Source organism: Scatophagus argus, chromosome 19 (assembly GCF_020382885.2).
Source record: "Scatophagus argus isolate fScaArg1 chromosome 19, fScaArg1.pri, whole genome shotgun sequence".
Classification (NCBI taxonomy): Eukaryota; Metazoa; Chordata; class Actinopteri; family Scatophagidae; genus Scatophagus; species Scatophagus argus.
The window spans coordinates 2,333,769-2,361,702 of record NC_058511.1 but is presented as its reverse complement, the minus strand read 5'-3'; the positions used below and the strand labels follow the sequence as shown (position 1 = coordinate 2,361,702).

Sequence of the window (27,934 nt, the reverse complement as noted above, 5' to 3'; positions counted from 1 at the left end):
TTTTCTTGTGGACTGTGGGACAGAAACGACAGAGTCTGCATAGAAGTCAGTCTATCCTGTGAGTAGGCATGGAAAATGTTTTAAATAATAGCTGAAAGGCTGTGAGTTGCTGACTGTGTATGATGTATTGGAGCTACAAACCTCTAAGGTATTTTAACTGCATATTGTGGGCTGAGCACAAGCTTTTCTCCAGCAGCTGTGACAAAGTGTATTTGGCTTTACTTTACTACAGTAATGCTGACTAATGCTTCTTCTCTGTTGCTGTCTTCCTCAGAAACATGGCCCAGGTGGATGTTGGTGAGACAACAAATTTTCATATTTGCGATATCATATTATATAATTATTATTATTATACAAAGGTCCTTGGTTTGCCAAGGCGGCTGTAATTTAACGTGAGGTTTTGACAGCTCCCACAGCAGTCTTTAAAACAGCACGAGAGTTCATTTGAATCGAGTCATCAGGTTGGAAGTGAAAGCATTCAATGACAGCAACAAACTGCAATTTTGCATGTACGCTACGTGTCCGCGGAAGCTGCGCTCGAGGCAGGGGGTCGCGGCACTTCCCGAATTCGCACGCTTGGGGGCGTGCCAATAAGCGGTGTGGATAGATGATGATCACGGAAGGAAGCCAACCCACTAAGGGATTTTGGATGCATCTGATTTGCTGAATTCACGTGTGGGCTGTCTGGCGTCTGTCATGGCTGTCTGTCGTCTGTCATGGCTGTCTGTCTGTCTGTCATGGCGGCTCGTTTGGCATCTCTCGCTCCAAACGTGTTTCTGAAAACATTTGAGACGAGAAACAAATCATGCAGTTTCTGAATATAACTTCGTTTTACGTCAGTTCATGCGTTTGTCGTCGGAGTTTCGAGACGCGTAACGTTAGTGCGCATGTGCAGCCTGGAAAAGTTTCTCCTTGTTTTGGTTCGTCGTCTATTGCCGCCATCTACTGGCCCGCAAACAAGCGCGCAGGTTTCGGGAGCGTCGAGGCGCCGGTGCAGACGTACCTTCAGTTCCTGTTGCCTTCGGGTTCACGCAGGAGCTTCTCACCGACCATAACACGCTGAATATCTGTAGTCTTAAGAGCTGTTCATTCATATGTGAAATGAAAACTTACGCCACGATTGTTTGTAAGTTTCTACAATCAAGTTCAGCACAAAGTCATGTTTTACTTCATGCAGTCTCACTGAGATGAAGGTCGCTTTTCTCTTTTTCAAGAGAGACCTGAGAACAAACAAACGTTCCCAGGAACAACATCAGGGAACAGAAACACAACACGACTGATTAAATCAACCCCAAGGACTGTGTTGAACAGCAGCAGGGAGACCGGGGACAGTCGCAACACTTTGTCCATTTGACTCGGTTTGGATTAGACAAACCAGATTTTTATACAATAAACTTACATATCAAATATATCAATACCAATGTTAGCTAAAAGTTAACGTATCACTTGTTTAAACCATCCAAGTTTGAGCTGAATCACAAAAACAGTGACAACAGGTTAACAAAAACAAAGCTCAAGAAAAAAAAATACTTTCATACGTCAAGAACAGTTTTTTTTCGATAAATCCTGGAGCAGCTCTTTCTCTGCGGGGGCATCCAACTGAGCATGTGCAGGGTGAGTCATCACTCTACCCTGCTTCTGATGGGAGAAAAATTATGTTAATGTTGCAACCATCCCCTGTTGAAACTGTCTCCCTGTGAAAACACCTTTTCTAATCCACAATCCACTTTGCTGCTGTGAAATGTGAATTTCCCATTGTGGGACAATAAAAGGAATCTTATCTTAATGCATTCATAATAGAGCTCAAGCTAACTTATTAAACACTCCTCTCTGTTTTTAGCATCTGAGAAAAATTTCTCTGTCCATGTGGCGGGAAAAACAAATGGGGCTCATCAAGAGATTGTTGCAAAGCTGATGCATTCTGGCCTGAGAGAGGTGGACTCTGCTGAAGAAAGTGACTTGATTCTGGTTTTCTGTCCTGTGGTGTCAAGAGTCGGAACAGACATCAGTGAGGCCCTGGAGGGCGTCCCAGGTAGGCCGTTGTTCAGCCGAAGGTGTGTCAGGAAATCAGGTCAATCACATGAACATTTGGAATTCTTTCATTTTTCAGCAGTTCAGTTTGACCAGTATCATTTTTTAGTTGTTTTTAGTTCTATTTGGAACATGGGGAACTGGTGCGGGCGGCACAGTGGTCAGCGCTGTCGCCCCACGGCAGGAGGGTTCGGGGTCCGAGTCGGGGTCTGGGCACTTCTATGTTTGTATGAGTTTGCATGTTTTTCCTGTGCTTGTGGGGGTTTTTCTCCGGGTACCCCCAAAACATGCACATTAGGCTAACTGGCCACTCCACATTGGCGCTTGGTAGGCGTGTGTTGGCCCTGCGACTGACTGGCGACCAGCCCAAGGTGAACCCCTCCTCTCGTCTGTTTTCATTTATGGTGCTGGTGCAATTCAGCTTCTTGTGGCCGAAATGAGTATCACAAAAGAAAAAAGAAAACTTGGAAATATGTTCTGGGCAGAACTTTTTGCCATATATTTTGACAGATAAAAACAAAATGTTGTGATCAAGACAAATTAAAATAAATTTTAAAAATGTTACTCGTAGTCAGGTGTTGCACAACCTTACTGTTCAGATTAAATAAGAGATAAACTGCATACTGTGAGAATATAAGAGTCAGAGTTTTCTTTCTGACTCATTTCGTCTTTGTGCTTTCAGATAATAAGCCAAAAATTCTGGTGGTGATGCATCACACCTTCAATCGTAACGTTGCTCCTGACAGCAGAAGAATGGTGGACAACCCGAGTGTCCAACTTACTGTGGACTGTCTGTTCCATGAGGGCAAACTCCTGAGCTGCAACCGCAATGATATCGTATTGCTTGAGATCCAGAAATATTTTGGAATTTCTCCTCCCAAAGTAAGGACTAGATTTATTGATCGAATATAATCACACGATCAATATGGAGTTCACTGATGGTGTGATGTTGAGGGATCACGACTGTCTTTCTTTTTTTCTTTCAGCCGCGCAGTTGTAAGTATGACTGTGATCATGAACTTCAGATTTCAGATCACATTTTTTTCATGTTTATCTTCAAACTTCACTCACAAAATCATTTTCGGTTTATTATTCCAACTGAGTAACGACTCTCTTCGTTATCGCAGGGTTTTCGAGGCATTGGGTGCCAATTGCGATTGGAAGTGCAACCGTGGTGTCGGTGATCATCCTTACAGTCGTTCTTAAAAAGTATTTGTATTAAGACCTGTGGGGGGCAGTCATCATAATTAATGATTGAAAATGAATGTGCTATGTAACACATGTGTAGCCGTCTGTTAAAATAAGCCTGTGAATATTCTCATTCATCCAGGTCATGGTTATCTCAAGGAAATTCAATCGAATGCAACTGGACTTAGTTATTTGTCTTTGAAGACGTTTCACCTCTCATCCAAGAGGCTTCATCAGTTCAGTCCCAGCCTAGTCAAGCGAGCATGAACTGATGAAGCCTCTTGGATGAGAGGTGAAACGTCTTCAAAGACAAATAACTAAGTCCAGTTGCATTCGATTGAATTTCCTTGAGATACGTCTGTTAAAATGCATGTAACAGAGGAATTATTATTGTTGTTATTGTAGTAAACAGTCGTGTAGCTTGATGTAGATGCATGTGTGGGTTGTGAACATTAATACTTTATCTGAACTGCAAGCAAGTTGTGCAAAACCCTGGAAATGTATATTTTATTTTATTTTAGATTTCTTGTAGTTCGATCTAATTATTTTTTTTGTTGTTGTTTTGTGTTACTGCCTTTGCAGTACTAACTTTGCAGTGTCTGTATGGAAGAAGAATTTCCCCTCGTGCTTACATGAAGGAATTCTGAAGGATTCTGAGAGGAAAATTAATTTTAAAATTCACATCAAACTCACAAAACAAAAAAGGTGTGAGCTCCTCTAAAGGATAAGTGCATGTTTTTCAAGTCTGTTCTGAAACTGCAATGACTTTCCCAAATACACACCAAAAGGGTTTTTGGTTGCTGTAATTGTTCCTGAAATCCCTTCCTAAAGAGATTTTAATATGAGTGCTGGAAGAAAAACACATTTAATGAAGATGTAAAGCCAGAACATTGGTAATTGTGCTTTTGGGGGTTTTGTGTCATATGCTTGTTTTAAATATGTTTTAAAAAGGTTCTTGATAAACACAAAACACCTCCGTCATCATGCCTGAATGGGTCAGGGTTGTTTTGGCAGCAAAAGGAGGACCTACTCATTATTAGGCAGGTGGTCATAATGTTATGGCTGACCGGTGCCTGCTGCTTGTTCAACCATAAAAATAAAACCCAGATTGTAAAAAAGATCCTCTGGTTTCCTCTGCATTAAGGAATATTGATGTTGGGAATATCAATCCATGAACAAATCCTTTTTTAGGTTATTTAAGTTGCAAATAACACCAGATGACACATTGATCTGTTTTCTTTATCTTAGTGAGCTGCAGGTGGAAGCTGATTTCTGGTCTTCTTGTTGTTTTTTTGTGGTGGGACTGGTGGTATCTGTGATATTTGTTATTATATCCAAAATGAAATAAGTAGATCTGTGAGCACTGTCTCTCATATGTGTGACATGTATGGCCATGCACGTTACGAGAAGTTTACAGTGTTTTCCAAATAAATGTTTCTCGAAGGGACGAAATTAGTGGTGGGATGATTGAGGTAAATGGTTTTTGAATAAAATAAAGAAATTCACAAAACTGCTCCAGAGTGACCTTAATGACGATTCAGCTTTGAGCAACACAAACATGAAGCCTGCAGCCACTGAAGTGCATACAGTCTAGATGTCAGTTTTGTTCACAGCCATTTGGTACGCATGAAACTCAAAGAAATGTGATGACTTTTCTTCCAATAAGGTGTTTTCACTTTGCCAAATGCAAATTTTTTATTTTTTTTCTAGAATTTTTTTAGGGAAGAAATGCTTTTCACAACACTCTGATCAAACTGTAAAATTCAGCAGTGCTGACCAAATATGCATCAAGATTTTGCTATTAGTCAACTAATCTAAACCACAGTTTAGTGTATTGTTGAAATCTAAAGCAAACGTGTGTCCTGCTTTAAAACCCTGTGAGGACAAAGAGGGACTCACATGTGCTAACACTCCCGTCAGAGCAAAGCAAATACTGGTTTGCTGCTACGTTAACGTTCAAACTATCATACAGTTAACGTGTAAGTTTAGTTGCATCCACCTGGGAGTTTAATGAGCTCAGCCCAGTGAGCAAACATTTTGGATAATATCACCTGCCATCAACTTCCTGAACGTCAAGCCAGTTTAACCGAGTACACAAGCACGTTTTTGTAGACACAGTATGTAACAAATAATGGGAAGCAACTCTTCATAGTCTGTTTCTGATGTGAGAAACTGGTTTTGGCTGATGGTGTAACAGCCACAGTGTTGTCAGATTGAAGAGTAGATTAGTCCAATCTAATGCGGGTTTCATGTCGGTGCCTAAATTGAAAGTTGTGAGATGTTATTCCATTTGTACGATACAATGTATTCTCAGGTCTGAAGAGACATCAGGGAGGTGGTGCGATGCTCCACCTTTCAAACAGGTAAAACCACTTCGGACGTGATCCAGTGATATGATCCAGTTTGTCGCTGGTTCGATTCCCTGTCCCGGTGTCCATGGCTGAGGTACCCTTGAGCAAGGTACCTAACCCCCCCACTGCTCCCCGGGCGCTGCACGCGGTCGCCCACTGCCCCGGGTTTGCTGTGTGTGTGTGTGCACGTCACTTGGGTGGGTTAAATGCAGAGAACAAATTTCATTGGAGTGAGTTCCCTCCAATGACAAGATATGTCACTTTCCTTCCTTTCCTTTTCCTTGTCTGATGCAAACTGAGGCTTTAACTTTGTGTGTACTTCCATTTTAGCTTTCTAATCTGACGTTTGCTTCTTTAAAGAAGCAGACAGTTGATGGTCCAAAGTCCTGTTGATGACTTGTAGTGTAAATTTGATTTAACTTTGAGTACATTGCCGCCATTCAGATCTTTCCTTTTTCTCTCTGTTCACTTGATGACAGCTCTGCACTGAGCAGTTTAGGCCTGGAGGAGGGGGATTAGCTAACATGGGTGGTGGTGTGGGTGGGGGGTGGGGGGTATGTGGTGTTAAGGTCACGCCTCTGGCCTAAAAAGGCGAAGCAGAATACCAGTGGCAGCAAGCTGCTCTAAGAATAACTCAGGGCCTGGGGCTCAGAAACATGGCATGAATCTAACAGCACCTAATTAGATTCAGAACTTCACACACAAAGTATTTTCACACAAATACGATTTAAAGAATCGATTTTTAGCGGTTTGAAGTCTCTGTCCACACTGTAATCACGTGACTCCAGCAGCAAATTTGGATCGTGGGATAAAATTACCTTCCAACTCTCTCTCCCCTCTTTCTCTTCCATCGTCCATCAGTCCTCGTGGTCAATCTAATTCTGTCAGAGCGGGTGGGGTGGGGGGCTGCTGGAGGCTGGCTGCTCTATCCACAATCCTAGCCCCAACCAGGCAAAGGGCGAAGGCAGTGACCACCTAAACTTGGTCTCTGTCTGTCTCCCCCGGCCTCATCCACTGGGACGGAAGTCAGCGCTCCAGACCACCTCACTTTCTCCTGGACCCATGAAAAGTTTCTGACTTCTGGAAAATGCAGATTTAAGCAATCAGAGTGGAAAAAAGAGGCGTAAACTTACCAGCAGTTGTTCAGGTTTTCAACATATCCTCAGCACCAGCACCAGGATGTTCCTCAACTGGAATTAAACACCGGGATTAAGTGTACAGAGGATCTACCGTTGCTTTTTTTCTCATGGCAACATAATCTGCACGAGGGATTTACTGTTGGAACGCAGTTTTTATTGTGAAACTATGACCGAAGCAGTTGAAGGTACAGTATGACCACATGAAGTATTATGAGCCCAGTTTCATACTGAGTGTACGAAGCTCCTGCAGGGTTCTGCATGTTTTGTTTTGCGCACGGTCCATCTGATGTTGTGCTGTCTGGTGTGTAAGGGAATTTCATGATTGGACGCATCTAAAAATATGCGGCTATCAAGTATCGGCTATTTGTAATGCAGCTCTAAGACTCGTGTGACATCTCCAGTGTAGGATCAGTCAGCATCAACACTGTGCCTCTTGGTGCATGCAGCAACTGAGTGTGTTGTTAAAAGGTTTGTGTGTGCAGAGAGCAGCTCCTGTCGCTAAGAAAGGTTGTTATCTCGACAAGATCGCAATTTAATTACACACCTGCGATACACTCACAGGTGTTTTCACTTGTTTTGATTAATTGAACGTGTTATCACTGAGCGCAGACTTGACTGACAAACTTGAGTTTGTTTCAGTGCACTTACACTTTTGTGAAAGGTAGAAGTTATTTTGACTGTGAATGAATCATTTGGTGACCTCATCGTGTCCAGATAAGAGACCTAATCATCCAGTGCACCTGAAAACACCTGAATGAAGAAAATGAGATGATTTTCCTCACACAAATTCCCTCTGCTAGCTTTCCTGGAGCTTTCAAACACACCTCACTGTCTTCATCGGTGGAGAACACCTGAGGACAAGATGACAGCTGAAGTCCAGACCATTTTTTGAAGCTCATAGCAGCTATTCAAGAAGTTCAAGAATGAACTTTGAAACTCAAAAAAGTCTGCCCTTCATCAATGTTCACCGAACCAATTATGTCAGCATCCCGGAATATCCAGTCACTTTTCCATGATTACCTTTTAATTATCTTTGTATTGCGAGGAATTAAATGGAAGTAAAAAGCCAACTTAGTTTTTTCTCCTGGTTGAGAAGTGACGTGGACAGTTAGAGATAACATTAGAATCAAATTTTCCTCAGAATATGATTTAAAACATATTAAAATGAGAAGCATTTGGTGTCTTGAGATAATGAAGTCCTTCCAGCATGATCACATGACTCCACTTTCCACTGAATAGGCAAACAATCGCTCCTAACGGCTACTCTGAGAGGAGCTGCTATGGATACCCAGTGAGAGCAACAACACAAATGTCATTCACAGCATGGAGGCAGGTCAGCCATTAAAGGAGCAATCATCCGTGGACGGCTGGTCAAACCGTTCAGAGCTGGTCAGCAGAGGCATCAAAGTGATGAAGGATGGAAAGTTTTACAGGTTATTAACTTTTTAATGCCCAGCAATCTTGAGCGTTTTGCAGGAGGAGAAGCTCAAGGCGTGAGCAGAATGAAAATGTGTGAATTTCATAACTCTGGCCCATGTGACACCTGAGGAACGTCAAGCCACAACATAATATTAAACAATGTCTGACCTGACAGCAGAATTCGTTCACGAAAGCCCCTGAAATCTTAAGGAATCAAAATTCCCATCCATACCAGACTTTATGGGTGGTAAGTTGGTATTCTGATCTCCAGTTTTCATGAAGCTGAGTGCAGAAATCTGAAATGAGCAGGTTTCATACAAAGACAAGAATAACTCTGAGTGAGCATAGGACCACAGTATGAAGTCAGATCATCCCATAAAAGCCCAGAAAAGGAAGAGAAACTCTCTCCTTGCTCTCTTCTAGCTAATACCGAGATGTCCTTTTATGAGCTGTTACCCTCCAGTTACTTCAGTGAGGTGACTGTCAGTTGGACAGCAGTTGACTGTACTGGACTGTACTGTTGTACTGGGCAGCTCTCAGTGTAACAGGGTGTATAGCCAGAGTAAGACCTCAGTGCATACCAGAGCTCAACTAGGAAGCCTCCACTCAGCAGAAGACTCTGACCTGAACTCCAGAGCTGCAGCCCAGTTGAACTAAAGTACACTATAGATTAAGTATTTGGACACACCTCTTTACGTATGATATGGGCCTGCATCTCAGGGTTTGGGCTCTGCCCCTGACTTCCAGTGAAGGGAAATCTTAATGCTTCAGCACACCAAGACATGTTGGACAATGCTATGCTTCCAACTTTGTGGCAACAGTTTGTTGAAGGCCCTTTTCTATTCCAGCATGACTGTGCCCCAGTGCACAAAGCAAAGCTCCATAAAGACATGGTTGGATGAGTTTGGTGTGGAAGAACTTGACTGGCCCACACAGAGCCCTGACCTCAACCCCATCCAACACCTTTGGGATGAACTGGAACGGAGATTGTGAGCCAGGCCTTTTGGTCCAACATCAGTGTGTGACCTCACAAATGCTCTACTGCATGAATGGGCACAAATTCCCACAGAAACACTCCAACATGTTGTGGAAAGCCTTCACAGAAGAGTGGAAGCTGTTAGAGCTGCAAAGCTGTCTGTGTGTTTAGACTGAGACGTCATTAAAGTCCCTGTTGGTGTGATGGTCAGGTGTCCCAATACCTTTGTCCATATAGGGTAACGTGGCTGTAATCTGTAAGTCTTTTATGTGAACTCTGAGCAGCAGGATCAGGTGGAAGAATATCTACGCGTTATGAAAATCAGTCAAGTGCTTTTCGGTGTGGCTCATTTGTGGCACATTTGCTGGTTGTTCTCATCACTCACCATACAGCAGAAAAGCAGCTCACAGCTCATCACAGCTGGCTTTGACAGTGAATTTCCAGGGTTACATTATCGTTCTTCTATTTAACATTTATTTGATCTCTATGCTGGTCTGCTGTTGTTGTTCTGATGATTCTGCTTGTATGCGAGTCACTTTTTAACAAAACGAATACTTTTATCGAGACATTTAGTCACACGAACTCTGTTCAGCTCTGCGATGCCGTGACCGTCCTCTGACAGCAGCCGCGGGGAAGCTTCGTATGTGGTCACTCGTGCCGTGTTGACCTGTGTGGTAATGAGGTTAGACAGAGATGTGTGTGTGTGTGTGTGTGTGTGTGTGTGTGTGTGTGTGTGCTGCTAAGCTGTCTGAGTCAGCAGTAACAGAGTAACCTGCAGTAGCTGCCGACAGCGAGCTGACGAAAATCAACAGGTGGCCTCATCAACACAAACGCACACATGCACACACACACACAGACACACACACAGACACACACAACTACCACACTGTAATTGATGAACTGAACTGAATAAATCATGAATCATTTACAGCTGAAATCAAATAAAACCTTCAGAAAATTCCTGACGCAGCACTGTGAGGTCTGACTCCGAGAGGTTTCTGTTTGCTCGGTGAGAGATTAGACAAAATGTCACTTTGTAAGGTAACACATGCAAACAGAAAAGGAAGGGAGATTTGTGTTTGTATTTCTGGTCAGTGTGAGATCGCTTGTCTCAGGAGAATACAAAAATCAGGAGATACATGTCATCAGGTATTCTTGCCTCCTCATGAACATCCACACAGGAGCAGAGTAAAGATGCTTTTCTTAATTTGGTTGTGATCGCGCATCACTTTTCTGTGATCAAACTGTTTTCACAACAAAGAAAATGAGAGAAACTCTGTCAGTTGCCAGTTGTCAGTTGTCTTGAAGTTGTAGTTTGTTGCGGTGCTGCTGAATTGGACGGTGACAGAGGTGTTAATATTCAGCCAACCCTTGTGGATGTAAATGTGGTGGACAAAATATTAGAAACACTCTCAGTAGACGGCAACGCATGTGGACAGCACACAGCAACGTCTTATCTCATCACGGCTCGTATGTGATCGCAGCTTCTCTGCTCCTCAGCTCGGTCGTCGGCCACCACCACCACCATGGTCATCGAAGGTAAGAACGGAGACGTCGGGACGCCGTCTGTGCGGTCCAAGAAGACTTTTACAGATGACCTCTACTCGACCTTCAGCTCCCCGCTGGCCTGGATCCTGGTTCTGGCTCTCATCATTACGTGGTCTTGTGTTTTTGTCATCATGTTTGATCTGACGGACTACAAGACAGTTTCAGGTGAGGAGAGGAGTTTGCTGTCTGTCTGCATTTCTGTCTGTTCTCACAGTGAGACACAGGTGGGTGTTTGCTTCTTGGCTTCTGTCAGCCAAGCCATGCAGGTTGTCTCGAAGTGTCCTGCTGTTGTAGCTCCAGAGGGCCAAATGCAGGCTGGTTCAGGCTCATATATGATCTGCCACAGATTCAGCTCCCTGTAAAGGCACTTGAACCAGTTTTTGGGACAGTGTTTTGGGTCAGTATTTGTGTCCTGTGTTAAAAGTCAAGGTCGTCTGTCAAACAGGCCACCAATATGATGCATGTGGTGTAACTTATTAGTGTCCAGAGATATGAATGTACTGAGAGATTGTTTGTATTGTTCTGGACGATATATAAATTGTCAAATTGTGCATTTATATACATATTATTATACATTTATATACATATTTAAGTAAGTTTAACACAAATAATAAATTCACTATGAACACCTTGGACATACATGGTTAAAAGCAGGCTTTTGAAGCGGCCAACAGTCGCAAACACGACCCTTATAAATCCTGTTTTTGTGATATATATGTATTGTGATATTTTAGAATAATGTGTCATTCAACAGGACACTGAAGTGCTCTTGTTTATAATATACTAATTTTACTCAGTCGTGTTTCCCTGTCGCAGTGAAATGACTAAGCACTGGTTCCACCTTTCCTCACAACATTAAGGCAAACAAAGTTTTCAAAACTTCATTATTTTCTGTCGTGTTCAACTCTACACAGTTTCCTAACCTTAACACGAACATCCTTGTGTTTTGCTCGTTCATTTCCTAACTTATTGCACTTGTAAATTAATAGAAGAAACATGCAAGAAACTGGAATAACCCGGCAAAGTCAGAACAGAGCAGCACACATGTTTCTAACTGCTTTCATTTTCACTCTTTCACATTGAAACAAAAGACATCAGAACATGAGCAAATCTGCATTAATATAAACATCAATTTCTCTTCTGTTCTTTCTCAGAAAGTATTAATTCAAATCCATGTTTTCTCACCGTGTCACAGACAACAGTCTGTGTGTTTCCTCTTCATCATCATCACCACAGCTGCACGTCTTTCCTTCCTCTCTCCTCTCTGTGCTTCACTCTGCTAAACATCTTTGCTGTGTTTCTCATCCAACCAGGTCGTCCTCCTCCTGCCGTCAGGAAGGTTTTAAAGGAATCAGGCCATAGAGGCAAGGCACCTTACCTGCTACTAACTCCTCAGACCAGAGGCTGTTTCTGATAAAAACCACTAACTGCCTAACACTGACTGCTGACGTTAGCCATCGATGTGAGGACAGTACGAGCTGCTTTCTGATGCTGCCTTCGTGCTTCATATTGACATTGTCCTGTTCAGTTATGACTTCATGGGTAGTTTGTAGTTTAGTTTGTGATATTTCTGATTTCTTTAGCATGTGTATCCTATATATATATGTTTTTTATGTCTGTCGCTTCTACTGTGTGTGAAGAGAGAAAAATGGGTCAAATATTTGTGTACTTTTAAACTACTCCAGGTCAGCTTGATTTACTGAAGTTCAGGAAGAAAAAAAAAATAACTATAATAAAATCAGTTTCATTTGAAATCTCTGCCTTTAAGGGCATTTTTATGCTCTGGTTGGTTTTCTTCTAAAGTACATTCATTTTTTTACATTAGGTCGCATTCAGGGCTCGGAAAACTGAAATATTCAAACTACTCTTCAGTTTAGGTAGATTAAAGAACAATGCATTGAATATAGAGAAAATGTGGATCACATAATGTCTAAATTAAGAAAGACAAAAAGCATTCTAGTATTTAGTTTTCTTAGTTTTCACCAACTTGCTTCTACACTGATTTCTAAACTTCTCGCCAGGATTCAGATGTGTTTAATTGCCCTGATTCCAAATGTTTTAAACATTTTCGGTCCTCCTTCATCAAACTGGGACATTTTAAAAACGTGATGAGAAAAATCAATATTCTGTCAGACCGATTTAAAACATGAATAACAGCTTGATGAAAGAGGGTCGATGTGATTGCTAAAATGCTTTTTGGCACGACAGAAGGCCTCTTACAGCCATTAAACTGGAAGGTGGACTGGAAGGTCTCTGCTACCAATTGACCACTTATCAACCTCTGAGGGTTTTTGAGTTCAACGCCTGCAGCACCACCCCAGTTTAACCCTTCGCTGTAGATTTCATGTTTTCGAACATTTCCTCACTGCACTGAATGAGGGTTTTGTCTGCAGTGGGGGAATGTGTGAGTAAGAGTACAGAAACTCTTACTAAAATTGAATGCGTTTGGCCCGTGAAAACATTTCATTCAAACAAAAAGAGTGAATGAATCCGCTGGCATCTTCTTGTTCCTGCTCCGCCAGGAGGCCTCAGCAAGATCGGCTCCGACCCCATGAAGGCGGTGAACGACGCCGTGGAGGGATCAACAAACCTGATCAGTGCCGTGTTAAAGTTTGCTGCCAGCCTGATCGCTCCTGAGGAAGAGGAAGGTACAGTCACAATGCACACAGGATGAGACTGAGGATTGGACTGCACTGAGTACTAAAATGTAGTCCTGTTTAGACTGTACTACACACACTTTTACTTAAGTAACATTTTCTCTGCTGTATTTCTTCAGTGTGGTATTAGTAGCTTTACTTAAGTTAAGGATCTGAATACTTCATCCACTACGGGATCACGGTTATGTTAAAGCACCACAGTGCATTCATTCATTTCTCTCTCCTCTTCACCAGGAAATCTATACGCCGTGAGAAAAAAAGGTTGGTGTCGATGCAGTTTTAAATGCATCTGCTGTTGCATTCATCTTTCTGCTGCAGATAAAGAGATGAAAAAGCTTTTGCTTGCTGCTATGAATGCTTTGCCGCACTGTGCCGTTCTTTTCTGTGGGAAGTTTGACTGTAGGTTCTCCTAAAGAGGAAGTAGTTTTACCCAGAAACGTATTTGTCCACGTACGTAGATTCAGATGTTTATGCTTTCATTCAAAAAACTATAAAAGTAGTACCTAAAATCCCCTTTAATGCAGTGTACTTTACTGCATTCTGTCCTTACTTGACTTTGTATGGCAAACGCTATCGAATAACCTGAACTTCTGGATTTAGGAGACTTGATTGTTGTTATGGTGAACGTTTCAAGCTGACTTTATCTATGAACGATCTCAAAGATTCGAGATGGTTGGAGGAGGAGGAGGTGGAGGAAGTGGAGGTGAAGATTAAAAAAGCAAAAGGTATTTTCTATTTTTAACTCATAGATTAACTCTTTATGGACACAATCAGTCCCATCCCTCACTCTAACAGTAGAGTCATGGAGACAACAAGAATAAATCTCTTTACTAGCTGTACTCAAATGTACGTGTTGTTTATTATTTCGCTTCCATGATAACCTTTCAAAGCTTGTCTGTTTCTCACTGACTTTCAATGATAACTGCTTCCACTAAGCTATTAAACTCCTACTAAAACTGACAGAGAACCGTGTGTGAGCTGGTGTCCAAACAATATCGGGCTTGATCCAGTTAAATCTGTTTTGTTTTGTTATGTTGCTGATTTGCATTATTGTTTTTGTGTTCTAGGAGAATTCCTGCCATCCCGAAGTAAAGGTTTGTACCTCCTGTTTGGCACATTCTTATGTGACCTTGTACTGTTTACAGGCCAAAACTGAGCAACTTGTCGGTTCTTGACTGGTTATGTAGGATGCTTAAAGTTAGCCTATGTACTTCATGAGCTACGTGTTCAGAGATTATGACAAAATCACTGTGAAGTAGATGCTAAAAGGTTGGTGACACAGCTGCCAGTGGTATTATTCAGTGTTTGATTGTCTGATGCAGAACGTTAGCATGTTTCCTGTAGTTATAGGGATGCAAGCAAAGATGAAACGTCCAGCAGTTGAAGTTGTGGAGGAGGAAGAAGTGGAGGGAGAGGAGGAGGGAGAAGGGGGAGACGAAGTGGAAGCTGCTGGTGAGGAAGAAGAGTATGCAGAAGAGGAGGAAGAACTAGAGGAGGAGTACGCAGAGGAGGAAGAGGAGTACGAAGAGGAGGAAGAGTATTATGAGGAGGAACAGGAGTATTATGGGGAGGAAGAAGAAGAAGAGGAATACGAGGAGGAGGTAGAAGAGGATGAGCAAGAAGGGCCAAGAGAGGAAGAGGAAGAGGAAGAGGAAGAGGAAGAGGGAAGTGAAGCAGCTGCTGATGAAGAGGAGGATGATGTGAAGTCAGAGGAGGAGGCGGATGAGCAAGAGGAGGGAGATGAGAAGGAACCAGAAGCAGCTGCAGGTGAGACTGAGGAAGAGAAAGAAAAAGATGAAGCAGCTGAAGAAGAGGCTGACAAAGATGGTGATGATGAAGAGGAAGAAGAGATGGCAGATGCTGCTGATGAAGATGATGAAGTTTCTCCTGAACCTGTCTCCTCTTCTGAGGATGAAGAGTCACCTGATTCCGAGTCTGACGCACCTGTTGAGGTCAAGGGCAGTGACAAAGATGAAACTCTGCCTGATGAAGATGATGGAAAAGAGGAACATGATGAAGATGATACCAGTGACGATGCATTCACTGACACCTCGGACATTAGTGAATCTGCACTTACTTCCACTGAGGAGGAAGAAGGGCTGGATGACGACGACGATGAAGACGACAGATTAGCTGAGGGTGTCACAACGTCTGATAGCGATGATGTCATTGCAGAAGACACCGATGATGACCTGGAACTTCATCTTTCTCCTATTTCTGCTGCTAGTGAGGATGATGAGGATGTCAACATTGACGAATATAAACTTGTTGAAGAGGAAGATCTCCCTCCTTTGCATGCGGTAGAAGATGATGACGAAGAGGACATCAAAGTAGGTGAAGATGCTGATGTGGACCAGGATGATGATCTGGACCAATCAGATGAGGACACCTCCGTTGCCTCTTCTGAGCACTTTGCAGATGATGAAGATGATGAGGAAGACAGTGACCTCAAAGATGACGACCTTGACCTTGACAAAGACCTTCACGTTGATCTCAGGGATGTTGAAGATGAGGATGACACACTTGATGATGTCACCGACGAGGACATCCAAGATGATGATGATAAAAAAGATGAAGAGGAGGAGGAAGTTGACATCCCGCTCTTTGAGAGCACGGACAGCGGAATCTTAGGTGATGAAGATGATGATGACGAGATCACTCTTAAAACGGACGAAGAATCTGTCGGAGACACTGTGTTCAGTGATGACGTCTCCTATGACACGACCGACGATGACGATAAAGATGATGAAGACATCGATGCCAGCTCATTTGAGTTTGCTTTCGATCAAGAGGCAGAGAAGGAGATCACGGGAGCATTTGTTGACACTGAGAAAGACGATGAAGAACTCAAAGCAGAGTCCTTAGTGAGTGAGGATGAAGAAGACGATGATGACGATGAAGACAAGGAAGATGATGACATCTTGCTAGCAGGTAGTTCAGAATTATTGATTATTTCCATTTTGAGTTATTTCACTGCTCATTTTACCGATAAATTTGATTTTAATTATTTATTCCAGTATTTATAAGAGTACCATTTTAAGATCCAGACATATGGAGAGGGAAATAAATAAACAACAAATAAACAAATATAATAGTAATATATTGAAATAATTCATCGGGATGAATCTGGATTTTAAAAAGATGAATACATTTTATTACAACCGTGCATTTCAGCCTTTTTTTTTATCTCAATTTTCTTGTAGAATCAGTCCAGTTTTTCTAATTTTCAGATCCCAAATTGTTGCCCAGCATATTTCAACAGATAAAAAATTGGTGACGCTTTCATTTCATGTGCAGTGACTGTGAACTTAAATCATACTGTGTTTGTCAGCTGCCACTGCAGCGGCGTTCACCGTCCAGGAGGAGGCAGTAAAGCCAGAGGGAGACACAGAAGACGAGGACGAGGACGGGGACGAGGACGAGGTCAAACAGGCTGCTGATGAAGATGAATCTGAGGACGCTGACGCTGAAAAAACTGGTGGGTATCACACATCCTTTATACACACAGTGAAACAACACAAGCTTATCTGAACTCGTTCAACAGAGCAGTAAAATCATTTAAAGCTCATAAGCAATGCTGTCGAAGCAAAGTGTGAACATTTGATAGTTAGTGTTTTTAAAGTATTGAGACAATAATATCACACAACAACAACAACACATTGTTTCTAATCTAAAAGCAGAAAATTGTTGTTTGTAAAAACATGTTTTATACAGTACAGTAAAGAAAGATTTAGCAAATTAAATCTTCATACTGCAGCTTCAGTCTGTCAGATACAGTACAATGCATAAGCCCTCAAATTGGTGATGATAAATAAATGTTTGCATATGACATCCAAGTGAAAAAGATCAAAGCATCTGCACTCTAATCTGATCCGACATCAGGTCTGTCGCTGCTGTTCGTCCACCCAACACCTTCTGATTTGGTAGATTCCGGTGACTCGTTAGGGCAATCAGCCACCTCACAAATGAATACAAACTGCCACAAACAACCACTTTCACCCTCAGCCACCAGTCAGCCTGCTGCTCGCGAGGAGGAGGAGGGTGAGGGAGAAGATGAAGGGTCGACAGCTGGACTGAAGAAAACCGTGGACGAACCCGAAGACAAAAAAGAGGAGTACGACGAAGACGACGATGAGGAGAAGGCGTCGGTGGATGTGATCAAACCGGTGCCTGAACCTGAGGAAGAAGCACCAAAGTCTGAGCCCACAGGTCAGAGATGGAAGATAATTCACAGCAACTCATCAGGTTTAGCTCCACCGAAATGAAAACTTCATGCTTTGTGATTTCAGTGTGTCCCTGTATGCAGTCTGCAAAGGCCAAAGAGTCTGTCACCAAGACTGCAGCCAAGAAAGGTTTGTGATGCTCCTGTAATGTCAAACCTACAGTATTACACTGTCAGTGTAACAGATAATAAAGTCAGAGCAGGGACTCGAAAGAGGAGATCAGTGTGAACAGTTCAGTGTGTGTGTGTGTGTGTGTGTGTTTTCAGATGCTCCTCGGAGGGTTTCAGCTGTGAGAAGGAGAAAAGGTACCGACCACAGTCTGAGCTTTTTTGTTAAGTTCCCATTGAAGCCAGCCAACCAGTCAAAATATTCTCTGAGATGAAAATGCAAATAATTTTAGTTTGTGATGATGAAGTTTGATGTTTTTTAGAGTTAGCATTATAAACTAAGCAGTGGTTGATGGATCAGGTCGGAGGTGAGTGTTACTTTAGAGACAGATCTAAACATTTCTAATGGAGCATTGTGGGCCATAGCCAAGTGCCTTTAATCTTCTGTGGTTTTGTAATTGTTTAATTTCTAATTTTCAGAGCATGATGCCGTGAAGACAGACGACAAGCCAAAGAGGACTGGTAACACTGAATTCTGTAACATATATATATATTTAAACGACCTTTGTCTTTAAAACTAAATGGGATCCATTTATGTGTTGTATTCAGCTCTACCCAGAGTTGCAGGTCTGGGGCCAAAAATCAGGAGGATCAGAAGGATTCCCACCATCCTCAAAGGTACTCAGAGTTACTATATAGTCTTGTTTAGGTTTAAAGGAACAGGGCAACATTTTGGGGAATATGCTTATTCACTTATCTGTTCATTAAATGACAGATTAGTGTCAGCAGCCAATCATCTTAGCTCGGTATCGCGAGTCTGTATGTGTTCAGTGGTGCTGGCACCTCTAAGACTCACCAACTGGCACGACAAACACCAACGTTTATAAAGCAAACAAAATTGTTGATATTACAGGGTTTTTTTATATTACACAGGAGAAAGTCAAGCTCTCTGTTTTCCCATGTTTCCAGTCTTTATGCTAAGCTAAGCTAAGCTAAGCTACGCTAACCAGTTGAACACTGTGGCTTCGAATTTGTCGTACAGATATGAGAATGAGATCAATCTTCTCATCTGAACTTGAGCTGTAAGAAACCTCCAAATGAACTGAATATGTCTTGAAATGTGTCTCTATTTCTTTAACTGATGTTGATGTTTTCTTTTCATAAAAAATCCAACACAAAAGCCAAGAAAGAGAAAAAGACCAAAACTTCCAAAACAGGTTAGTGACCCACAAGCATTCTGTGAGAGGAACTAGAAAAACTATTGTACAGTATCTATGATGTGTTGAGTCAAGTCAGATTTACAGTCTAATATCACAAATCACAAATGTGCCTTGAGGGTCTTTGCAGTCTACAGTCCTGAGGCCCCTGATTCAGATAAAGAAAACCTCCCCAAAATAAATCCAACAGGATTCCTTTTCTTGGGAACAGAAGAATAAACGAGCATAGTGAAATCACAGTCTGGACAATCAGGATGGATGCATGAAAGACAGACTGAATGAATCTCCTGCAGGACAAAGTCTGACATCCAAACATCTGGAATGAGATGCTGGGAGAGACAGGTGAAGTTTTTCATTTCTTTGACAGAAAAGGAGACCAAGAAACAAGAAGAAGTCCCAGAATCTGGACAAGAAGGTATAAAACCTGTCACCTCCTTTGTGATTTCAAGAAGCAAAGTACCTGGACACAAATCCACGGGTTCAACCTGTAACTGCACATCGTTATTTGTCACTTGATTTGCATTTTGTAATAATCTAAATCCCTCTGAAATCGCTCCATATGAGACAAACCAACAGATTTATTTACACATACTGTATTTATACGTGTGTTTCAGTTGGCCCCTGCAGACCTGCACCCGTCTACTGCCCCTCTCCGCCTGGCTGGTACGGTAAGTAGCCTTTGGAGACAGTCTGAAAAATTCACTGATGTGATGGCCGACTTCAACTATCTGTTCTCCCTGCCTGCACTCCACCTTCCAGTTCATCACGTGGTCACAGACAACCCGTACCCTCCTCCGACCATGTCAGGTACTCACACTGCTGTCATGTCAACTGTAAGTGCTACCATATCGGTGAAACACCTTTGCTTTAATATTCATTCTCCGTCTCTGTTGCTGGAATGTGTAAGCAGCTCCCTCTGCTCCTGTTCTGACTGTTCATCCTGGAGCTCCTCCGATGCAGCCTCTCTACCAGCACCAGCCGCCTCCGCCCATGCAGCCGCTCTACGCTCATTATCAGCCGTATCAGCCGCCAGCGCAGCCAGCGATGCCTCCTCTACCAGAGCCAACCCAGCCAGTCCCACCAGCTGAGCCAGTGCAGCCAGAAGCCCCAGAGCAAGAGTCTCCTGACCAGCCTGAGATCCAGACTCCAGCAGCTGGAGCTCAGCCAGCTGGAGCTCCAGTCCAGGGTGAGAAGAGTCAGTAGGAGTGACTGAGATATGAGCATTAAGTAACTCTGAAGTAAAAGGCCACACAGGACGTGCACATCCAAACCTTTCAGTCAGTTATCTCACACACAGTATGTGTGAAAAATGCCAGGCATTTTAAATCTTTAGGGTTTGAAATATGGTGTGACATTAAAAAGTGTTGGAATTCGTGCAAATTCTGATCAGATGGTTCCAGGTGAAGCTGCCCAGAGGGAAGACGATGAAACAGGTTTACAGACGGCTTTGTGCTGGGAAAATCAATCCACCTTTAAAGGATAAAAAAACATAACATCATCCCCAACCTTTCAGCAAACGTTAGCTCGCCGTGCACCACAGAGACAAAGCAAACCTCCAGAAAGTGCAAGAATAATTCTGCATCCAGCTCAAGCTTAAAAACTCACAAGCTTCCATTCTGCACTTAAATCATTTCTCTGTTTTGCTTTATAATTAATTTTAAAATGTTTTAATTTGCATTTAGTTTTTCAGCGTCAACGTCCCGGAGATAGCTTGGCTTCCAGAGGTTTAGAAAGAAACCATCATCATTAAACAATAAATATTTGAGTGTTACTGATGTAACATTTTCAAGAGAAATATAACAACAAGTATGGTGTTTCTAAATTTAATTTTAGATATCACTAATTCCTTTTTCACAATCAGGATAACACTAACAACATTACATATCTACAACCAATATTTGCACTCATCAGTCATTTACATTTTGACTGGTGAGAATTAAATTGAAAATATCTTTAACTAGAATTGCTGCTGGTCATAATTACATTCTGCATATGTTGGTTCAGAATTGTAACCAATCAAAAAGCAGTCGTTGATATCTCTAACCGTTTTGTGTTTACCGCTACTGAAAGTTGTCTCCATACAAACTAACTAAACTCTTCTCTCTTAAAGAAGCAGAAGCTGTTGAGGAGGAAGTGAAGGCTGCCTCCACCAAGAAAGGTACAAACCACAAGGAGTCAAAGACGATATTACGCTTCTCTTAATTACTGCAGCGCACAATAATTAACATCTGATATTTTCCAGCTGCAAAGAAGAAAACCAAGGCTGCTGATTCAGAAAAAGGTACTGCGCTCTTCTCCCTGATTTGTCAGTAAGTGTGAGTGTTTCCCCATGGCGAACCACAGCTGCAGCGCTAAGCAGTGATGTACGATGACACAGTGTGCTGTATGAATGCATTCATTATGGAAAATTAACTCTGCACGGCCATTTCACTCCAATTATCCCCTCAGAGCCGGCAGCGGGCAAAGGGAAGACAAAGAAAGGTAATTTATGTTTACAGCTCAGCAGTCTGATGTTTTCTCTGAGTGTTGTAGCAAATTCACACACACAATTACACACTTCAGGGAGACATGAATAACAGAATTTCACGCGTTTTGCTGATTCTAGATGCTGCTGTTCCCAAGGACAAACCCAAAGTACACAAAGGTGAATAAACACTGTGGTTGTCATAAGGAATATTCATTTACTCAAACATATAATTGACTTATTATGTTTTGTTTCTTTTTTGTTACAGAACCAACAGCAAAGAAAGACAAAACCAAAACTCCTGTGGTGACTAAGAAAGGTGATTAACGCCTGATTATCTTTGGTTAAATAAAACTTTTTTACTTCACAGGAACAACATTATTAAAAACAAGTTTTAATACTGGGGTAAAGGGATGGACTGCTACTGTTACTGTTACTGGACTGTTACCAGGGTGTCATTGATACGCCTGCTATCATCCCTTCTGATTCTTTATTGATTACCTTCTTGATTCCTGATCAGTTTTCTGTGTGGAATAAAAGTAGGCCCACACAGGTTTTCCATGTCATTGCAGTTGGTTTTCAGTCTCAGCAGTTTGTCTCTCACCAGCTGGATGAAACAAGAGAATATTTGTGCAGCATTCGTTTTCATTCAGCCAAGCTGAGTGCTGCTAACAAAGATCAATAAAAGGATCAATAAGATTGTCTAACGATTCTGATTGATCAGACAATTAGGAAACCGCTCTCAGCTGGATCTGGTTGTCGATTCCCATCTGTGAGCGGGAGAAGACTGAGAAGTAAACGTCATGATGTGAAGAAGCCTTTATGACCGTATTAATTCACATTTCACGTCGGTGAGTCAGCTGTGTTTGTTTCCACAGAGTCAGCTGGAAAGGAGAAAGCTGCTGCAGCTGCTAAGAAAGGTAAAAAAGTCCTCAGGCCACAGTGTCTTGATTGTAGAAGTTCAAAAATGATTTGAAGACAGAGGATGAGGAACCTCCCTCCTTAATGTGATGGAGCTGCTGCTGATAGTTCAGCAGAAAAACAAATTATTCAGGCCACTAATCAAGGCTCTTTTCTCATTATGTTAGCGCCTGCAGCTGCTCGGCAGAAGAGGAAATCAGCTCCTGAAAAGACAGGTGACTACACACGGCGACGTTCATCTGCATAAAGTCAGTCATCATTCGGGTCAGTGTGGTGAAGGATGATGGGGAAACTAATTGTTTTTGCTCTCAGAAGCATCACCGGTCAAGAGGAAAGCCAAAGCGTCTGCTGCCCAGAAAGGTAAAGCTCTGACAGTTCACTGAAATGACATTTCATTATTGTTTCAGGCATCCAACTGAGCGTAGTTTGTTTGTCTTGAACAGATGCAGAACCAGAGCGACAGCCGATCAGACTGAGAACGAGGCTGGAGGCTGTGAGCAGGGCCAACGTAACCTCTGAGGCCAAGCAGGAGAAGCCTGCCAGACCTTCATCTCCACCAGGTAACTCATCAGTCAGTCGGTTTGAAGCGGGACACAACCAGACCGCTTTCCGTTTTCCTCAGAGTAGCAGCTACCGGCAACACAGGACAAAAGCATGTGTTTACTCAATCATTTAGTCTTTAATTGGAGATGTGAAAGCAGACACAAAATGGCTGCCAGCCTGACTGGATCAACAGGCAGACTTTATTATTATTATGATTTCATACCTGGTGAACAGACCTTAGTTTCACAGAATCCCTTGGTGAAAGTAAAGTCTAAAAGCTTGTGGTGTCGTCTTTGGAGATTTGAGATTACATTGTGCAGTCAACATTTACTTCATCGTTATATTTTAAAGCAAAAAACCTCAGAAAAACAAAACCAGTTTATTGTCAGTTTAAACTGTACCTGGAGTCTTGAGGACTTCATTTTTGATGCGCTTTTATTTTCAGCCAAGACAAGATCAAAACTGCTAACAGAGAAGAAAAGTAAGTTTGCATTTTAATATATTTGTATGTGCTTGTATTTGCTGCTTTAAATCCACGTTCTGCAGATAAAAACACACCAGCAACCTGACGTTTGATCTTTTGAGTGGGAATTCTTGCCTTTTCTCACCATTACTTTCTCATGGTGGCAATTGTCGGGGTGAATAATATTTGAAAAATGAAAGTGAAAATACAGATTGATGACATAAACTTGAATGATAACCTGGGGAGCACCTCCTCGGCCCCTTTCCCGGTCATTCTGACTGCTCGGCAGCGTGTGAAACTATTTTCATAAAGCTTTTGTTGGGTCTGGGGGGAAAAAAACAGCGAACGAGCAGGCAAAAGGGTGGATTTTTATGTTGGAGACTCGGCAATGTTGAATGGGATTAATTGGGCTGTTTTATGCATGATAAAATTTCTAATTAGGGACATGTCAGGCCGGATCACACTGAGAGGGGGAATAATATCGCAGGAATATTAAATGTACACCACAATATGGAGAGTTATTTGGCAGGATGTAATAGGGCTGTCAATTCCTTCACAGGCAAAGCTGAGAAGGAAGAAAAGAAACCCGTCCAAGAGGCTAAAGGTGTGTATTCAGAAGTGTGACGTGTGCTGTGTGTGTCCAACGCCGATCAGTTTATCAGTTTCTCTCTTTTATCCTCCCTCACACTTTAGATAAAGAGAAACAACAAGCCAGTGAGTATGAGAGGAGCATCAGAGTTACTAATCCCCCGTGCGAATGGCGTCCAGTCACCATAACGACTGTTAACACTGACTCTGATGTGAACGCACACCGAGAGAGCTCGACACGCCGCAAGCAGATACAGAAAGCAACCAAACAGAGCAACACTGCAAAGTAGGCACAGAGAACATACAAACTCCACATAGAAGGGCCCAGACCGGGATTCGAACCTGGAACCCTCTTGCTATGAGGCGACAGTGCTAACCACTGCACCACTGTGCCGCCCCACTACACAACACACAGAAAGAAATCACAAAACGATGAGGCGTCGTCAGGTTACACAGTTTGAAGTTGTAGGTACACAAAGCCGTGTTTAATCTTTCATACATTATGCTTGTTGTTCTTAGAGAGTGGAAAAAGAGCTTCCTGTAAATCTTAAGGTATTCAGTTAATCTCCGCCATCTTTCCACTGCTTGACTCAATACGAGCAGATTTTTAATGACATCAGGAGCATAAGAGATTAGAGCTTAATGAGATGAACTGATTGGGACGAGATTACTGGCTTTTTCAGCCGCCTTGAGTCATTGGAAGAGATTATGGCCTTTGATGACTGTAACTGTGATTTTACTCGGCTGGATTGATTAAATCCATGAAGTAAAGCCAATTAATGGGGTATTAGTGTTCTGTTCTTATTGAGTCATCCAGCGGAGTATCAACACTCCCCCACTGCCCCGAGTGACTCCACACTTTCCTCATATTAACGTCTGACACTGCAGATTCTGCCCCAAACTCAGTTTATCTCTAAGTTTCATTTGCTCAGGGTTGTTAGGGATTTTGGTTGTTTCAGCTGCTTAAAGGAGACAGACAGACAGACAGACAGACAGACAGCAAAGACCAACATCCATGATGGACACTACAAACCAATAGTCAAATGGTCTGTTTGTCTGCACGATAAAATTCTTTTCCAGATGAGCAGCAGATGTTTATAAACATGTTTGTTTCAACTTATTTCACCATTGGACTATTAACTGCAATATTCCCAGACTCCCTTAAAAAATCCCACAATTTTAAGATTTCTTATGTGAGAAAAAAACTCAGTAAAGTTTGTGAAGTGCATCCTGCAAATGATGTAAATCATTCCCACCTTCTTGGTAATTCTGCATTAGAAGCACAACAGGAAGTTGTTTATCTCCCTGTGAAACACATCAGATTGTTGCAGCGTCGCCGTGGCAGCCTGTCTGCTGGGTGTCTAAAGGGCGTCTTTAAACAACATTTTACACTCCGCTGCTGTTATCCACAGCACTCATAGACTGACAGTCACTGAATGTTGATTTAAGATGTTTATCCACCATTAGCAACTTAATCTGTCTGTCAACACCCCACATTCTGGAGGATCCATTGGCCTTTTTTCCCCATTTGGAAAGTGGAAGCCCGCCAAGGTTCCCGATGTTATGTCAGCACTGAATCCTAATGGATGTAATTACAACATCTGCTGAGCATCATTTGTTAAACTCAAACATTTATGCTCCTGTGGGAGAACATCAAAACAGGGGACAGTATAATTGCGGAAAAATAACCTTAAAAACGTTTTCTGTTTGTCACTACGAAACAAACATCAAGGAATTGCATGTAGATTTCCAGCAAAAATAATAATAATTTCTGATGGACTTTAACAGGAGGATGAAAACATCACAGCGTGTTGTTTGAATGAAAGCCTTTTCTCTCCTTTCTGAGGTGTCTTTCCTCCCACCCTCCCTTGTTGCATGCATGTAGACACTCGTCCTTTTGCCTTGCTTCTCTCTCACAGACACTCATGTGCGAACAACACATCAATGTCTTTAATGTTGTTTCTTGCAGAGGAGCCGCGGACTGAAGACAACACGACAGAGAAGAAGAAACCAGGTAAGAGTTGTTGAAACGTCGGCAGACATTTTTAGAAAAGGTTTTTGTCTTTATAGGACAGCTGACATCATAGAGACGAGTGGGCACGACATGCAGGTGATCCAGGGATGCTGAAGTGGTACATGAGCTCAGTAACTATTGAAACTTTTCTAAAAGGGAACTCAGTTTTGGCTCATTTTCCTCCACTTTACATCTATTAAACTGTCTTCCACTGTCTGCATTACTTTTATATGAAACCATCCCGTTATCAGTCGTCTCATCTTGCCGTCCTCACAGGCCAGAGATACTTCCAGTGCATTTACGTCCCTGGGAAAAATGCACAGTACCCCTTGAGACCTTTCACCCCTGCCATGTCCCCCACCATGATGTCCCCTGCACTCCGGTCCATGTTGGAGCAGCAGAGAGCAGCGAGGACGTCGGGCCAATAGGACGACCTGAACTCTCCCCTCATTTCTCTGTAGCACTGCATTCCCCCCTCCGTCCAGCAGGGGGAGACGTTTTAAATCTGTGAAGTCCTCACGTTCTGAGGAAAATCACAGACACAAGTGGACAGAACTATTTTGTCTTTAATTTACTTAAGTGTTAGTGGTTGAGCTCCTGGGGCTTGTGTTGATACTTCACCCTCAGCTGATGCTTCGCTGTATTTTGTTTCGCTAGTCGTCCCTGCCATCAGCTGCTCGTCTCTTAGATATAAAATCATGACAGACCTAACAAGGAGGCATCCATGTGAATGCTCTTAACTCCATATCATGTACATAATGCATACATTAGTAATTTATGCTGAAATGAACACACACACACACACACACACCTTGGCATATTGTTTTTCAGTTTACGTTCGCGGTCCAGTTTGAAGTACCATTTCTGTTAAACATTCATGCACTCACAAAACAACTGTGTAATAATTTTGCTTTAAAAGAGACTTTTTAAAGACGCACAGCATATTTGGGAAAGTAAAATAGTGCAATTAATATGAAACTCATAAGCTCGTTTCATGTTTAATGGAAATGAAATTACAAAGTGATGAAGACATGGTTTGAATGTGATTAAATATTACTTGAACGGGACATGTTGCTTATTTTCAGCTTATTTCAGCTTCTGAGCTGTTACAGCAGTGCACAGAACCGCATTCAAACCCTGAACTTGAGAACATAAAAGATGATCTTTTATTTAGTAGATTTAAATCACCATAACGAGCAAAGTCGTGCTTTGCTGCTTCGTTGCATTTGGGGGTCAAATCCCAGGAGCTCCCACAGTTGATCGGAGCGGCTTCCTCGTCTCTGATCACAAGTGTGAACGTCCATCAGTCTCCTCCACATGTTAAATGTTGTCGAGTGGTGAAAAACGTTGAGACGCTTTGCTCTTATTTTACTCACCTCACATGAGGAAGGCGTCACATGGCGTCGTGCGTAGCTCACCGTACCAACACTGCAGTTTCCTAAGTTTATAAGCATACTTTGACATGTTAAATTGTACTTTTTAAGGACTTCAAGTTAAAGTTTACAATACACGATCACGTCATCTAATACTAATCATCATGTAATACTTGAATGCTGTTTTCCACCAACTTCCCATGTAAATATTTTAACCTCAGAAGTCCTTGATGCCAAGTCAGCTTCACTCATATGTGTGAAGTGCAGCTCATGGAGTCAGTGGATCAAATGTCTGCACATTTGATCATGTAGGGTCTCAAACTGTCTTATTGTAACTGTGTTCAGAGACGGGGAATCTGTGCAGGACAGCTTTGATGTGACCAACTAACCAGACGCTGTGATGTCTGCTGCTGTGGACAGAAGTCATTTATCATATGTTACCTCACTCGCTCCGGTTTTGTACCTGACCAGCAAGGCCTGATGCCTTGTTGTTGTTGTTGTTGCTGCAAAACTGTTGCCTCGCATTATCTGCAATTATCTGTTGTCTTACTGAATGAAAACCTGAGCTCAACAGAACCAAAAGAGGTTTCCTCACTGGGTTTGATCCTGGGATGAGAGACCCATGTTAATCCAGGGCCTACTGCGGTTTTCAGCCTCGGCTCAGCTGCCATAATCTCAGCTACTGAGCATCTGATAATCCACAAGGTGTCCT

General features: G+C 42.3%; 2 protein-coding genes across 2 annotated transcripts; both read left to right on the top strand.

Moving 5' to 3' along the window:
- Positions 1-7: 7 nt before the first annotated feature.
- Positions 8-4,733, top strand: si:ch211-245h14.1 (uncharacterized protein LOC563420 homolog). Its single transcript, XM_046372843.1, has 7 exons — positions 8-148; positions 275-297; positions 1,841-2,032; positions 2,714-2,913; positions 3,018-3,027; positions 3,159-3,331; positions 3,586-4,733. Exons 1-6 carry the CDS (start codon positions 120-122, stop codon positions 3,251-3,253), a joined length of 549 nt encoding a protein of 182 aa, XP_046228799.1. The 5' UTR covers positions 8-119; the 3' UTR covers positions 3,254-3,331; positions 3,586-4,733.
- A 1,422-nt stretch (positions 4,734-6,155) lies between these two features.
- Positions 6,156-26,927, top strand: LOC124050931 (triadin-like). The gene is made up of 33 exons (XM_046373918.1): positions 6,156-6,894; positions 10,605-10,817; positions 11,966-12,016; positions 13,175-13,300; positions 13,544-13,570; positions 14,377-14,403; positions 14,654-14,970; positions 15,016-16,240; positions 16,641-16,787; positions 17,315-17,518; positions 17,599-17,661; positions 17,799-17,837; positions 18,120-18,161; positions 18,249-18,317; positions 18,821-18,856; positions 19,224-19,271; positions 19,471-19,524; positions 19,616-19,663; positions 19,767-20,042; positions 20,967-21,014; positions 21,099-21,137; positions 21,305-21,337; positions 21,462-21,500; positions 21,589-21,639; positions 22,199-22,240; positions 22,409-22,456; positions 22,554-22,601; positions 22,685-22,801; positions 23,230-23,265; positions 23,807-23,851; positions 23,941-23,961; positions 25,805-25,849; positions 26,126-26,927. The coding sequence occupies exons 1-33, from the start codon at positions 6,876-6,878 to the stop codon at positions 26,275-26,277; spliced, it is 3,795 nt and encodes a 1,264-aa protein (XP_046229874.1). The 5' UTR covers positions 6,156-6,875; the 3' UTR covers positions 26,278-26,927.
- Positions 26,928-27,934: the final 1,007 nt, after the last annotated feature.

Coding starts and splice junctions, on each gene's coding strand:
- LOC124050931 (XM_046373918.1), top strand. Junction 18,162..18,248: donor CGACAAGCCAAAGAGGACTG/GTAACACTGAAT, acceptor TGTTGTATTCAG/CTCTACCCAGAGTTGCAGGT. Junction 22,457..22,553: donor ATCAGCTCCTGAAAAGACAG/GTGACTACACAC, acceptor TTTTGCTCTCAG/AAGCATCACCGGTCAAGAGG.
- si:ch211-245h14.1 (XM_046372843.1), top strand. CDS start 120: ATGATGTATTGGAGCTACAAACCTCTAAG. Junction 298..1,840: donor CATGGCCCAGGTGGATGTTG/GTGAGACAACAA, acceptor CTCTGTTTTTAG/CATCTGAGAAAAATTTCTCT. Junction 2,033..2,713: donor GGCCCTGGAGGGCGTCCCAG/GTAGGCCGTTGT, acceptor TTGTGCTTTCAG/ATAATAAGCCAAAAATTCTG.